The 15,302-nt window shown below is 35.2% G+C and overlaps 1 protein-coding gene across 1 annotated transcript in view; it reads right to left on the bottom strand.

Annotated features, from left to right (window-relative positions):
* Positions 1-15,302, bottom strand: part of KCNH8 (potassium voltage-gated channel subfamily H member 8) — a 176,804-nt gene that overhangs the window by 20,635 nt on the left and 140,867 nt on the right. Inside the window, exon 11 of the mRNA XM_066570002.1 lies at positions 14,029-14,243. Coding sequence (XP_066426099.1) covers positions 14,029-14,243 — 215 coding nt within the window. The remainder of the gene's footprint in view (positions 1-14,028; positions 14,244-15,302) is intronic.

Genomic DNA, 15,302 nt, shown 5'->3' with positions numbered 1-15,302 from the left:
CTGCCAGGTAAAATTTTGAGAGATTTTTTTCAGCTTTCCTAAACCCACATATCAAGGCAAAAAGTGCTGTAACCCATCAGTCAATTTATTTTTCTCCAAACAAAGGTAGAAGTTAGGCATTTCTGAAAGTCATTTGAATGTCTCAGTTTGTTTGAAAAGTGTCTTCAGAACACCTAAATTTTCAAATTTAGGCACAGATTTGAAAATAATAATTGTGTGTAATTTTATAATTTTTTATTTTGTTCCAAGTCTTTCAGGTTAACCTAAAAACTGTTTTGTACTGAGGGTACTAGAAGTGGTATAATATACAAATACAGAATATTCTAAGTTTTTGTAAGCAGAAATCCTACTCCACAACAGCCAAGCAAGTAGCAGGTGTATCATTAAATGTAGAAATACTAATAACTGCCTAATAGAACAACTGCAATAATGAGGCTATGTAAACAAAATAACTGCTGTGTTCTTACTGAGTTAGATAGAGTACTAGGTGATATTAGCAGAGAATGAGATGTCAGATACTGAAATCTCATAAGTGGCATTTTAATCTATGCCAACTGAAAAATCAGTATCTTCAAGATTCAGGATGAGAGGAAACTAGAAATGTGCTAAAATATTAATGTCAGAATTAGGAAGTACTACTGGCCTTCTTTGCACATATGTTTAAAATATTAGTTTAAAGTTGTGCCCAGAATTTTGGGACATCAGTTTGCTTGGCTTCTAGGCACAGCAGGAATGTTAAATAGCAGCCTTAATTAAAATTCCAGGCAAATCCAAAATATTAGCAGCTTCACAAAAAACATCTCAGAAAGTATGCATTTTCCTGCTGAAGGTTTTAGAAGTGAATTGTCACTTGTAATTTGTAAAGTGGGTGAAGATTTCTCTCACTTTTTGTTTTAATGTTGCTGTTTTTCCCTCCTAAATACTTGTTAATCCTGACTGTACATCTTGAAAACACAGACGAAGAAATCATTATGTGGGTTTTAAGCTGCATGACCGGTTGCTAGCATCGTGCCCTTGCTTCTGGACCTCCCTGCTGCTGCTCAGCACAGGAGCCACAGCCACCCATCGATCCCTCTCTGCTCTGTGTCACCCTGCCTTGGTCACTGCAGCAGGAGGAAGCTGGCTGCACAGCAAATGGGGTTAGTGGCAGCACCTGGTTGCCTTGTGACCTTCCCAAGAGAAGGGTAAAGGAATTTTTGAAGGCAGGTTGCTTTTTGCAAGGAGAGGAGGGAGTGTTCTCAGGAGGTCGTGTAGCAGAAAAGAAGAGTAAGTACAAACATGGAGCCCATGATGTGAGAAGCTGCTTATCAGACTTCTCCTGCTCCCCCAAACAACATCCTTTAATCCACTGGGGACTATTCATTTTAAAATATCAATATTTTCAGACTGAAACTATGGAACAATAAACTATGGACCTATAAGCTATCTTAGCTAAAGCACAAAATCCACAGTAAAGAGCCTTGTAATTGCTTCTGTATAAATGCACAGCAACCGTACTCATTCCCTGTCCTGCACACACAAGAGGGGCCTGGGCTTTATGGCTTAGTAGTTGAAAGCTGGCAAAGAAACTAATCTGTGCCCAGAGAGAATTCTCAAGGATTTTGCTTCTAAACTTGTTCCAGCACCTCCTCTCTGTCTCTCCCTCCAGTCTCAAAGAGAAAAGATGAAAAAGAACTTGGAAAAAGCCAGTCAAAGTGCAGTAAATTAGAAGTCCTCATTATGCACACAGCTTTATCTTTGTAAAAAGGTAGTATCAGAGTAAATAATTAGGAGGTGGTGCCCTAGTTTCTAGGACACTAAAACCTTTTATTTAGGGCAACACACTAGTGAAGTCTTCTATAAAATGCTCTATTTTTTCCTTATGCCAAGAGTGTGCCAAATACCTCATATGCCTGCCTTTTAAAAGAAGTACAACTCTTAAAGGATAAGGGCTGCTGAAAGAAAAAACACAGATATTTAACTTACTATGCATTGAGAGAAAACCAGAAAGATTGATGTTTGCATGAGTAATGTGAAATACAGTCAAAGAGCCTAAGTAAAGTATGATTTCAGCCGTGGTTTCTCTTTATGTCCTGTGAAACCAGCTACAAAATTTAATTTTACAAGCCAAAACTATAATAGATCATGTACCAAAAGCAGACTCATATAAAATTCTTTCATGTATGGAATCACAAATCTAGAATCTTCCAATTATTTAATATCTTAATACACAGAATTTAAAAATTCAGTAATCCTTAACTTGCTTTATTAGAAGCACAAAAAGAATATTTCTCCATCTGAAAACACTAGTGGTTTGCTGTTGGAAGACAGTGGTCTGAACATTTTTTCAGTATCAAGAGGCAGTAGTCATTCATAAAGAATCGCTACCAGGAACCGGCACCAGCTCAGGTAATTAGCTGTACAATGATTCAAGATGAATTCCAATGATAAAACCCGACAGAGAAAAATACAGAGACACAGCTAAATTGGAGGCTAATGCATTATATGTCCAGTCAGTAAGTTTGCATGCTGGGGCTCAATAGAATGTTACCAGTGTTTGCTTGTCTGATTCTTGTTGCCTTCACAAGAAGCAGGAATAAAAATACAAACATAATTTCACTTATTTTCTTGTAATCTTTGGTACTAAAACACATGAATAATTCTTTATATTGAGGAGTCAAAAGGATAAAATACATTTTCAGGAAAGGATTTGAAATCAAACGGGAGTATTAATATTCTTAGTCAGCATCTAGAAATGGGAAAAGCCCATTTAGTAGCACTGGCAGGGTGGGCAAAAACCCCAAGAATGCACACCAGATGTTCTATTCTTTGACTATTTACTGTATGGTGATGGAAAATATACAAGTACATAACAGGAGATTATTGTACTGCTGCAAATCTTAATGCCTCACATGTGCTCTGGCCTCAGTTTTCTGTAATTAGGAAATTTTTAATGAAATATCACAAGTCCTCTAAATCACAAAAGACTCAATCACTCACAAAGAGCTTGTTAGATATAATTGTTTTATACTGAGCAATTTGCCATCCCCACCCCCTTTGTGTTTTTTCTTGGTTTTTTTTTTTTCCTTTTTAAGACTTTCTATTATTCATTGACTTGTTTCTGTATTTTCTCAGGGTTATTCTTATCTCTCTTCCTCACTTAATGGACAGATAAAGAAAGAGTGTTTTGTGGAAGCAGGTGTTTTCAGCATTCTCTGATGCTTCTTCCAATGCAGACTACATTGAATTGGCAGCAAAAGTTGAACACAGATCTGTCACAGGTGTTTTGTCCTAGGGAGACAGTAATTGTGAGTTGCCATGAGCTCTGCAATCTCCTGTTAAGTTGCTGTCCTGAGTGTTTTGTTTCTTTGTAATTAACTTGTGAAATTGGTACAAATGTTCTGTAACTGACTGCTTGTGGCTGGCTCTGGATAGTTTGGATGGTTTTTGTTTTTTTTTGCAATTGAACAGTTTCTTGGTTACAAAATTCTCACATAAGCTTTTATATTTGGTGTTAAAGTTTACTTTTCCTATATTTCTTTAAAACCTGCATGTTAACGTCACTTCATTCATTATTTTTTTTTAAATTATACTTTAATTATTTCATTAGCAATACAGGATGTATTGCATTTCTTGTTAGAAAGATTATACAGAAAGCAAAAACTAATATTTCTGCCACTTGTGCCACATGTAGAATAAATAAATGGGAAATGTGGATGGTATAATTTTTTACCTCTATATGCTTACATCCCTTTTCTGCACCCCAAAGCAGGAGAACAAATTAGGGTCTCAGCTGCTCTGAAAATGCATCTTTCACAGTAAATCTGTAGCTCTGTAGCAGTAAGAATTAAAAAAAAAAAAAAAAGAAAAAAAAAGAAAAAAGAACAGTCTATCAATAAGATGAAAAGAAAACAAAAGAAGGAATTGTTAAAACAGACAATAGACCTGGCACTGACTGTACTGTCTGGCAGGTTGTATTTTTGGAAAAGCCTTCAGATTACTGCAGAAAAAAGATATGGTTGAGAAAGCTTGTTAATACTCCTACAGTTTGATTACAGTCAAGTAAAGACTTACATAATAGAAACTAAAATAAAGGCTAACACCTTCCAAAGCAATAAAACTTATATGCTTAACTTCAAGCAGCTCTAAAGTTTAAACAGGCTCATCAATATTTGCATGATTGGCCCTGGACTGGTATTCTGTTAGACTCCTCAATTTAAGGCTGTAGATACAGTGAAGGAGTTGTGTTTTATTGTTAGCTTTATCTTTAAATGAAACTTCATACTAGTATTTTTGTAAGTTTGTATATCTAACTTCAGAGAGTGTCTTGAAAAGAGTAGAGGGGGACAATGAAGTGGATATTTCAGAATATTCTCCAGTTAAATTTATTACTGCCAATTGCCTATTTGTACATATTCCCAAAGTTGGCCAGGTGTTTTGTTAGCACTCACAGCACAAATGAGTGGATGAGTGCTAGCAAGTGCTTTCCTGAGGATTGCAGTATATCCATGGAGAATTTTTAAGAAAATTGCTTGAATTCTTTGAATTAGCATGACATAAAAAGAAACACAGTAATAGAAATCCAATATCAGTTTTGGACAATGATGGAATGAACACTGAGCATAGTGTGATTAGCAATGGACTCTGCCTCTGAACACTTACTATCTATGCAGTGCTGGACTGTATATACAGTATATGTGTATAAAATGTATGTATATATTTATTATCACAATCATGTTATTATTTGCTGCATCATTGAATGTTTTCAGTGATGTGGTAAACAATAACATGGTTATAATAATATAATGTAATTTATGTCTTGGGTATCAAATCTCTTTTCAGCATAACTGTATTTGCACTTATGTAGGCAGGTTTTGTAGCTCTGGTTTTACTGGGTGGAAGTATAGATGATTAAAAAGAAAAATATGCAGATATTTTTGATATAAAAAGCTTTGGCTGAATTTGTACATAAATAATTTTTATTTTTATATGCTTTCATATCTTTGAGCAGAGTTGTTGGTCTAGATGACCTTTCAGAGGTCCTTTCCAAGCTCTGCTATTCTACTGCTCTGTTATGTTTAAAAAAAAGTTGCATTAAAAACAATACCAGCTCAAAATTGAGAACACACACTTGTATCAATGTAAAATGCCAGTTTGATACACAGCTTGCACAGATTATAGACAGTTTTCTCAAAGACCACCCTACATTTAGTTTTACACATTTCAGTGTGTATCCTGAGCTTATAAGGACTCTGCAAGTCTCGTAGAAACGTCACCACATAAGCCACTCTGACATGAACATTAGATATGAGGATAGTCTGTGCCCTCAGAACTAATGTTTTTATAGAAGACATTGTGGTACTATCATTTTCTTCATTAATTAGTCCTACATTAGCCAGAATAATAAAAGGACAAGTTATTGTAAAAGAGCTTCTAAATTTAAGGTCCCCAATGAATCAGTGCTTTATCAACACAAAATAAAAGGAATAATAACATAAAAAACATTAAAATGAATCCACTTTCCAAATTGATGTAATTTAAAGTTTAGCTATATTAGGATTAATTCTATTTTCCGTATTTCACAGTGTAGAGACAAAGATAATATTAATATTGTAAAAGTAATATTATCGTGTTCCCTAAGGCACTCTGAGACATATTGGAAAAAAGTTATCCCCTAGCATGCCTGTCTAATTAAAATAGAAATATGGTTAGATTTCAAGGCAATACTCTGAAATCCAGGAGCTTTTCCTGTCTAAAATTCTGTTTGACACAGTGTTTTATACCCTCCTCATACAACAATCTAGAAACATCAATAAGCTGCTTTGCTAGCCTGGATTTTTTTCAATGTGTTACCCTCGGGTAAAGCTTTATAATCTGATGCAGAATGTAATAATCCCGGAAGTGAAATGAATGGGACTGGAGAGTGCTCAAAAAGAATCAAAAGCTAAAATTAGAAGTAAAATTCATCACTTATTTAAACATGTTAATTCTAGTTAATACAAAATTCTTTTGTATTTGTCAAGAAAGTGTTAAGGTCTACTTGTGAAAATCTTTTAATAAATAATGCAAAGCTTTTAATTAATAATATAAAGCTCATAATTCTTTTGTGAATGTCTCTTAATCCATTCACAAAAGCAAAAGAGTTGGAATTTGGGGATGAGTCACATATACCTTACATAGTCCCAGACTAATGTAAATAGGTTAATTTCCTCCTGTCCTCTTTGTCCTTTTCCATATCTTCTGTGATTCACCTTACAGTGAATAGGCCACTTGTTTTAGGTGTAAAATGGGAAAGACTTCTAAAAATCCAGAAACAAATGAAAAAAATATTAATGGAAAAGATTTCATAACTGCTCAAATAAGTTGTGATGGGATGAATCTTCTAACTGGAAAATGACCACAAATCAGCAGAATAAATTACTAGAGACAAAACCAGACAGTGTAGGTGTCTGTGTCCTTATTTTCAAAAACATTAGAATAACTGAAGGCTACAGAAATGAAAGAGGAGATTATTAGTGAAAAAAGATTCTTCGGGTAAAGATATTAGGAAAGAAAATAAAAAGGCTAACCAAGTCTATCTTTTTTGAATTACATGTTTCCTTGTTGCCTTATTTCTCAGCAGCATACCATATTGAAGAATATATTAGAAACACAACAGTGAGGTGATTGTCTTGAGAGATACTGGGGGGAAGAGATGGCTCAGAGGCACCACACATCAGGCTCACCAGTAACTGCTAGAAAAAAAGCTTTATGAGCTACCAGACTAGAAAAAAAGGCATCAGACTGGCCTACACTATAGCTTCAGGTCAGCCTTGCTCCCATAGTAAATGAGAAAGTTAATTGTCAGGGTGAGGGTCTGGAGGAAGGACTAACTGTAACCCTGCACAGGGAGGAGGCTATTACGGCAGATTTCCTTGTTTGAAACTAGCATCCAACTTAATAGCCAAAGATCCACCAAAACATAATGTCATGAAAACAAGTAGGAGACCTGTGGAATATCTTACAGAGAGCTATTGGTCAGAGCTCATTCCCAAAATATATTGCATCCATTTAATAATAAAAATGAAGTGTAGAACAGGTGAATGAACTGCTTTGATTTTGTTTGTTTTTTGCCAGTGCTCACACCCATGTACAGCTGCATGACTTGTTCCATAGGAATAAAGAAGCTGAGCTCATTGTGTGAGTGCTGCCTTGTTCAGCAATAGAGTAACTTCTTTTTTTTTTTTTTGTGAAGAGGAAGAGAGAGAGAGGGAAGAAGGAAAAAAATCCAGTTTGTCCCAGAAGTATAAATGAAAAATCTGAGTAGCTTGTAAGATGTGAGAGCCCTGAGTTATATTTGACGGCAACCCTAATTGGAGAGTAGTCCACGCACAGAGGCAGGTAAGAGACCTACTCCAATGAACATAACAGGAATCAAAGTTAATTATATGTTACCAGTTTTAAAATATAGTTTTTGACAGTATGAGGAGCACCTTCATTCCTACACTATAATCACTGAGAAGTTGAGAAGTTTATAGACTCCACTTCATATCAAGAGGTGTAACTTCATACACTTACACAAGAGGTGTAAAGGAAAAATTAATATATGGTGTCTTTTGGGCAGAAGCAGTGGCTGTTCAGCCATCAGTCACTTAGGGCTTCTACCAGAACAACTAGAGCAAAGGGAACCGTGTGCATGTGGAGGAAAGAGAAAGATGATAAACAGTTGGTTCACAGCTTAAAAATTATTTGTTTGTTGGGTTTTGCATTTTGAATAATCATACAGATAAAATACTAGACTTCCATTACTTTAGGTGATTTATTCAATTTTATATTCTATTTGTTGTAATAATTGCATAAAAACACAAAACCTGACATTGATTGGTCTCTTATTCTGCAAGATTTATACTTACTGACAATAAACACCAGCGAGTTACACCTGCAATAATAATACATGATCCTCCACCAGACAAGCTACTGACAAAGATGGGTGCTTAATATGCTCTAATCATATTTAAAAACTAGAAGTTTTCCTCAAATTTATCCAGCCCTACTGTTAAAAACAAACTGATTGACTTTTTTAAAGTAAACCACTTCATTTTACATAGCTGCTGGGTGGTGTGAAAAAACCATCTCCTCTATTAAAAAGTTGTTTGGAATTATTTGGGAAATGTTCTGTGAAAATTACTTATTATTAAAAATATTTTGCAACTTGTGATTGTCCTACACGTGTGCAGGAAGAACTGGGATCTAGGCTGGAGTAGAGGAATAGTGATTAAGTATGGCAGTGCAGTAAGAGCTGATTTGGGAATTTATTTTTTCAATGAATGACTTTTATTATAAACATGCAGGTAATGCCCAAGAAATAAGTTGGTTTGTTTTTTGTTTGGGTTTTTTTTTTTTTTTTTACTTTGGAAGTTAAACACATCAATAATTGTGGCATTCACATTCTTTGAACAGAGAGACATAATTCTCTTTCAGGGGTTTTTCCTGGAGAAGCACAGAGACAAGAAGAGAAAAACAATTCTTATCTCTACTTGCTGCTCCTGTTGCTTTGCACATGTGGAATGTGTTAGGAAGATTGTTTACCTGAAGTTATTTGTCAGCTGGATTCTGCTCGGGATTTTCTTTTTCCTTGGCCAATTGGAAAAAGCTGTGTCCTGACTGTCGGGAGACAGTCACGAGTTTTCTTTAGTATTCTTTGTAGTATAGTCATAGTATGGTATAATGCAATATAATATAGATTAATTAAGCAATTGTTCAGCCTTCTGAATCAATGGTGTCAGATGCCAATCATTCCCTGCGTTGGGGGCACCCTGCTTGTTGATAAATAAGTAATTATGTGACTGTTTCTATCAGGTTTTCTTATCTCATAAAACTTGCCAAAGTTAAAAAAACTTAAAAAAAATTTTTTTTTTTAATGTTTATAGAGTAGCAAATATGATAAGTTGTTTGCTTCTTTAAAGTGAAATACTATTTTCTATGCGGACAGTGCATTAAAAAAATCTGAAATTTCTCACTACTTTCAATGCTGATTCATAATAGATAATGAAATATATAATAGAAATTGTTATTGCTAGATTGGAAAATAGCATTCAAAAATTCAGATTACCTATAGTAGAAATCTAGATCTAGAAAATGCATGACTAAAAAGGCAAGAATGAATTCCTGTCAAATATGTAATCTACTAGCTGAAAACCAAACAGTGGCAAGGCAGGATTTAATCTCAATTTTGTGCTTGCATTCAAAATATTTTTTGCTATTTATTTTCTGACTTCAAGGGCAATGCCAACAGTTAGAACAAAGAAAGATAAAAGTCTTCAAATAAGCAGCTAAAATGACATGGAGAAGAATTACTCATATACTTTTAAAATACTTAAGGCTTAGCTGGAATGAACCAGAAACCTCATATTTTAGATTAGAATTTGTAGACATTTTTCTTCTCAAGCTGTGCCCTCTATTGTAAGCTCCAGAGCTTAGAGCTGCTTTCACCTTTACAAACAATTGATTTGGTCAGTTGTCAGATTTTCCAATAGAAAATGAGGAGCATCTCTTGGAATTTCTTAGATATTGCTAATAATGACTTGAGCTTTATTATATTAAAAATTCCTCACAACTCAGTCATTAAAATTTAATAAATTCTAAACACCAGCCTATTCAAAGGACAAGAATTAATCCCTATTTGTAAGATAATGCTTTCCAGAGGGAAGATGGGTGCAGATTCTTTGTTTTATTGCTTCTTGGTTGCTAGATTGCCTTTTAAAATGTATTTGTCTATTTATTTATTTTATTATCAAGGAGCCTGGCTACAGTGCACTAAGACTCCATGTTCCCTACTGGAGAAGGAATCTACCACGTTTTCGTGAAACCTTGTCCTTATATTTCATTTACACTGCCATGCACTGATACAATCAGCCCTTCCTTGTGTTTCACAAACGGAGTGTTTTCATTTTAGAGAACAGCTTCCTCTTTGGGGAGAGGGGAAGGAAAAGCTTTTTTAGGAGCCAGAACACTACTTTTAAGCCTACAAAAGGAAAAGTAGATTCTTTTTAGTTGCAAGGCCTATCTACAAACAGAGATTTTTAGCTCTTCAGGACTGTAACTTTTTGAAAATGACTCACATCAATACAGCCCTAGTGAGACAAAGATTGTGCCTGCATGTGCCTTGTCTTCCTCTGGGACTGAATTATAGCATGATGGTATAGGTGTCAAGGAGGCTTCTTGTTCTTTTTATGAGTGTGACTCTAACGAGCCTTTTTTTTTTTAATATGAAAAATGTTGTCTACATTGTAAATTCTTTTGCGTGTATATAAGAAATAATCAGAAACAATAAACTTTCCCGAAGCCTAAAATGATATTGTCCAAACATTGACTTATTCTGAGTTCTTCATAGAATATTCATAGGATAATTCAGAATTATGAACAGCTGCTGCTACTCTCTAAATGCATCAAATAACACATTTTCCAGGGATGGTGGATAACAAAATAATTTCAAGTTTCTGCCATATTAATGTATGGGTATAGATGTACCCACATACCTTTTAAGAACCTTCTTCTGAGTGCTCAGTTTTATCAAATCAGATATGGGACACTCTCACTGCCTAATACATACGAAATCTGTAATTCATAGTGAAAAATTATACAGATAGGGTGAGGCATGTGTCAAAATCTGTGTCACTCAGCTAACTATTTCCTTACTATGACAACATAGTCACAAACCTAGATAAATTGGTTGAAATGGTTGAATTGTTTTAATGTCAACTCCAGCTACCAGAAAAATTAGTATTTTTTAACTGTCCCTAATATTTTAATACATTTAAAACCACAGTTATTGGTTTACTGATCAAAAGGGAGCAAGGAAAGCAAGGGACAGAATACACAAAATCAACAAAAAGTCTCTTCTCTTAGTTCATATCTTGCTGTGATGAAAATGTATAAAAAGATGGCAAAGTAGCACTGCCAGAGTGGCTGAACACACATTAATGGTTTTAATGATGAATCACTTAGTAATTCCTGGTTTAAGAGTTATCATGAGGAACCATTCAAATGCTCTCTGATTTTACATCTGTTTCTCTACCTTTTTCTCATTAGAGCTTGAAATAGTTGTCTGCTCCTATACTCAAAATCTGGACTTTTCTCCCAAGATTGCTAAACAGCTCTTTCAATCGGTCTCTAACCGGACAGCTACAGCTTCTACTTGTTACTGGGAGAGCTGGTTGCATCTCCTCATTTTACTGGAAAGAGACACAACTGTAGAAGTCCTCGAGCCTTTTCCACAGTCGTACCTTACTCAGAGTTTAGTGCCGGTGAACCACATCTTTGTATATCCTCTTAGACTTGCAAATGAACGAAGAAAACAAATTTAAAATATTTTCTTTTTGTGTTTGTGTAGGTAGAGAAGATATGTAATCTTCCAAGTATCCAAATTTGATACTTCAAGAGAAGGACACTACAGATGACTTCTGACCCCTTTTTTTGTCCATGTTCTTCTAATTAAGTTCAAATCATCGATTCAATTTTAATCAGAGCAATGAAGGTGGAAAGGGGATAGTGAACAACCAGGAAAAAAATTCTTATTCATTCTCAGGTTTTTAATGCTGGCTTACAGTTTTTATAAATCTTCAACCTACAGTAGATATTGTGGACTTTGACTGAAAATGCAATAACATTTTAGGTCAAGACTGAAAGCTCACAAGTCATAGTGAGGAAATTCATGTTATTTCACCCTGCAGTTCACCTGACCCTATATACTGCTGGTGATTCATTTTAAGTATTAAATTCACATTCAGCTACAGATTTACAGTCATTTAAAGCATCCAAGAAAAAAAGACTGAGAAACAGACTTATTCAAATGAGGAGATTTACTGTTTAACTATGGAAAAGTTCTTCAAACCCAAAAAGCCCATAAAGAAATCACAGATATTCTCAAAAGTAAAATCTCCCTATATTAGGGAGAGGGAATTCAGATACAGTGGCCTAGATGACAAGCTCTCCCATAACACCATTCCTAAGTCCTGTATTAAAAAAAAAACAACAAAAAGAAGCAAGAAGCCATATTAACACACCCACAAACTTATATCTGAAAACTTCTTACTTTTCTCTGAGAGTAACCATCATATAATTCCAATTTTTTCTGTTTGCAAGGATATTCCAGCTGAAGCAAAGACAGGGTATTTTCCTGCTGAAGCAAAGTGAGTGGTTGACCAGGAACACGTGCTACTGACATAGATATCTGTCCTCAATTTTTTAACCCTGTTTTTGTGGTAGTACAATTTTTGGCTGCCTTATTTATGCTGTTTATCCTTACTGGTAAGTAAAACGGTTGGAATAGAAATGAGATGTTCCATTGCAAGAGAAATAGTAGCTGAGGGGATAGTTAAGCAGAGGATGAGGCAAAAGTGACAATCATAATCTGTCATGGATTCTGTTTGTCTGCCTGTGACACTGGATGCTAGTCCATGTCAGGATATTTTTTCCTTTAATTTTAAGGTAACAGATCATACCATGAAAATATGGCATAGATTCAAAAATGCTCTAAAAATTTTCTACTTTAAAGCAGAAAAGTTACTTGGATGTGTCCCACATTACTTTAAATCCCTCATAGAGCCTGAGAAACACTCACCTTCAAGGCTGTGGTAGGCTTGCTCTCAGCAGAGAGTCTCTACATCACCCAGCTGACTTTAATTGGGAAGAGTTGTCCCTGAATTTATAAAACCTGAATGCAGCTGAGAGCGTGACCCCCAGATTTGTCACCATACAGAAAAGCATGAAGCAACACATTGAGGGGATCCATCAAGTTCCATGACAAAACTGTAGTGGGGAATGAAATAATCTTCAAACCCTATCTTTGCATGGAGTTTTACTCCTTTTCAGATCAAACATTCCTCCCTGAGGGAAAAGTATTAAACAAACTGATCGCCAGGCTCTCAGAACAGCTGTGTAGTCCCAGCTGCTGTTTTCAGCAGCAGGAAGTTTGGAGACATTTCAAGAGACAAACAAATGAGATACCCTGGTTATTTTCCTCTCCAGAAGTACACACTTATATATGGGCTCCTTTCTGCTGCAGTGGTTTAATAGAGTGTTGCTGTGGAAACACTGGCACCAAAGTGAACCTAATAGGAAGCTATGTAGAAAAATCAGAACATATATCAAACTCATTGGGGTTTTGCACTGAAAAGTACTTTGGTGCACTCTTCCTTAGCATTATATTTGTCCCCTGTTTTGAGAGTGTCCTAGTGAAAATTCATGTTTTTCCAATGTTACTTCTCTCTGTGTTAGAAGAACAAAACAGAACAAACACCTGAACTGTTAAACACCAAATTGAAAGTTTAGCTATAATTGTCTTTGAGCATTCATGTGATAAAGTCAGAAAAAGAGAGATGTCATAAAAGCTTTTCACTATTAAAATCTGAATATACATATTTTCTCTATAATGATGAAAGTAATCATATAATCAGTGAAAGTACTTTGGTGAGTCTGTACTGAAGCCTTTCAGGAGTGCTTTATCTGGAATTTCTTCTTGTTTTGTATTTGCTTGGGGTTTTTGTTTGTTTTGCCTTTTTTTTTTTCCAAAATAAAGTACTCGTTTAAGCGGAAAAAGCACATTTTAATTGCAGTGTATGAGAAACAACTGTTTTTCATTTTCAGTATGTGTGATGACATTCTTTACTAAAAGTGATAACCAATGATGTATGAAATGAGTGTTCATTAGGCTGGCACATGAGCTTCTAGAAAAGGTATGGCTAAAACCCTTTATTTGGACACATAGCTTACATAACTATGACTTATTTTTAGACATAAACAAAAAATATTAAAAAACCAAAGAACTTTATCTCATGGATGATGTTATGGAAAATGAGAAGCAGTGAGGTTGTCAGATATTTATGATGTGACCAACTGATAAAAAATTAATGTAGGTAATATCTGAATTATCAAACAAATGGAATCAGCGGTTCCTTTAACACAATTTACATATTATGTCTTTACTGTGGCAAAATGATAAGAAATTACTGAGGTATGTGAAACACCTGAAAGATTACAATAACTGCAGAGACCTTTAAAGATACTTACATCACTTTCATGGCCTTCTCTTAGATTGTAAGTGAGATCATGCTGGATGTCTTCAACAAACTTGTGAGCATACTCTGGGTACAGGTCGAGCACTTCAAAGAGACCTTTGAGTATAATACATTGGAGGTCACAGTATGTCAGAGCTTTAACATCTGCGTTTGTTTTAATAACTTGATCCCTAATGGATAGGTTTGCTCCAATTAAATCTCCTTTACCTGAAAGAGAATACAAAGATAATTATCTTCAAAGCATAAATTCTTTACTTTTTTGAATCATAAAGCTGTTTAATATAATTGCTATACCTGAACCTGAAATCCCATTATTATTAATGCCTTGTTTAATTAATATTATATTAAAGGATCATAGACTAATTTTTTTTCCTCTTTTTGCAGGTGCAAACTTATACACAATTAATTAGAGGTACAAAAACTAATTTCCAGACAGGTTACTGGCTGATTTAAGGGAGCAATAAATTAAATATATATAAAATGAAGATTTACACCAGTGACTAATAACAGGTGCAATTATTTTTCATAAAAGATGTTGTCAGGTGTTTTTGTGAGTGTCTTAAAATGTGCAGGTGTTAAGGTAGCATTTTAACATTTCTGTCAAGAAGAAAAAATTGCTTAATAAAGAATTCTTGCACCTTTTTTTTTTTTTTTTCATTTATGGGTAAGACTGCCTTAGAACACTGGCTGTATTCAAAACCTAAATTGACCATATGTTGAGAAGAACAAATATTTTATAGTTAAAATAGTCCATAAATATCTGATCTGAGGTATAAATTCCAAAGTGCAGTTATTGAACCGGAGGTTTTCCCCAAAAGTTAAAGCAGATGGTCTTCGTTAAAGACTTGGACAGTGTGATGGAGTGCATTCTCAGCAAGTCATGGACGATACCAGACTGGGGGAATTGGTTGATGATACCGAAGGACAAAGTTGCCATTTAGGAGGACCTCAATGAAAGATAAAATGGCTGCTAGGAATGAATCATGAAGTTCAACAAAACCAAATGCCAAGTCCTCTACCTGGGATGAAAACCCTCCCTAGAGTAGTATGGACTGGGAACTGACCAGCTGGGCAGCAGCTCTGCAGGAAAGCCCTGGGGGTCCTTGTGGACAAGCTGAACATGAGCCAACAATGCGTCCTTGCAGCAAAGGAGTTCAAGGACCTCCTGTGCAGCATTGGCAAGAGTGGAGCCAGCAAGTCCCAGGAAATGACTATTTTCCTCTGTATTTGTCATGCCTCATATGGACCACTGTGTCCAGTTTTGGA

Source organism: Molothrus aeneus, chromosome 1, assembly GCF_037042795.1.
Source record: "Molothrus aeneus isolate 106 chromosome 1, BPBGC_Maene_1.0, whole genome shotgun sequence".
NCBI classification, from domain to species: Eukaryota; Metazoa; Chordata; class Aves; order Passeriformes; family Icteridae; genus Molothrus; species Molothrus aeneus.
This window is presented reverse-complemented; position numbering and strand designations above follow the sequence as displayed.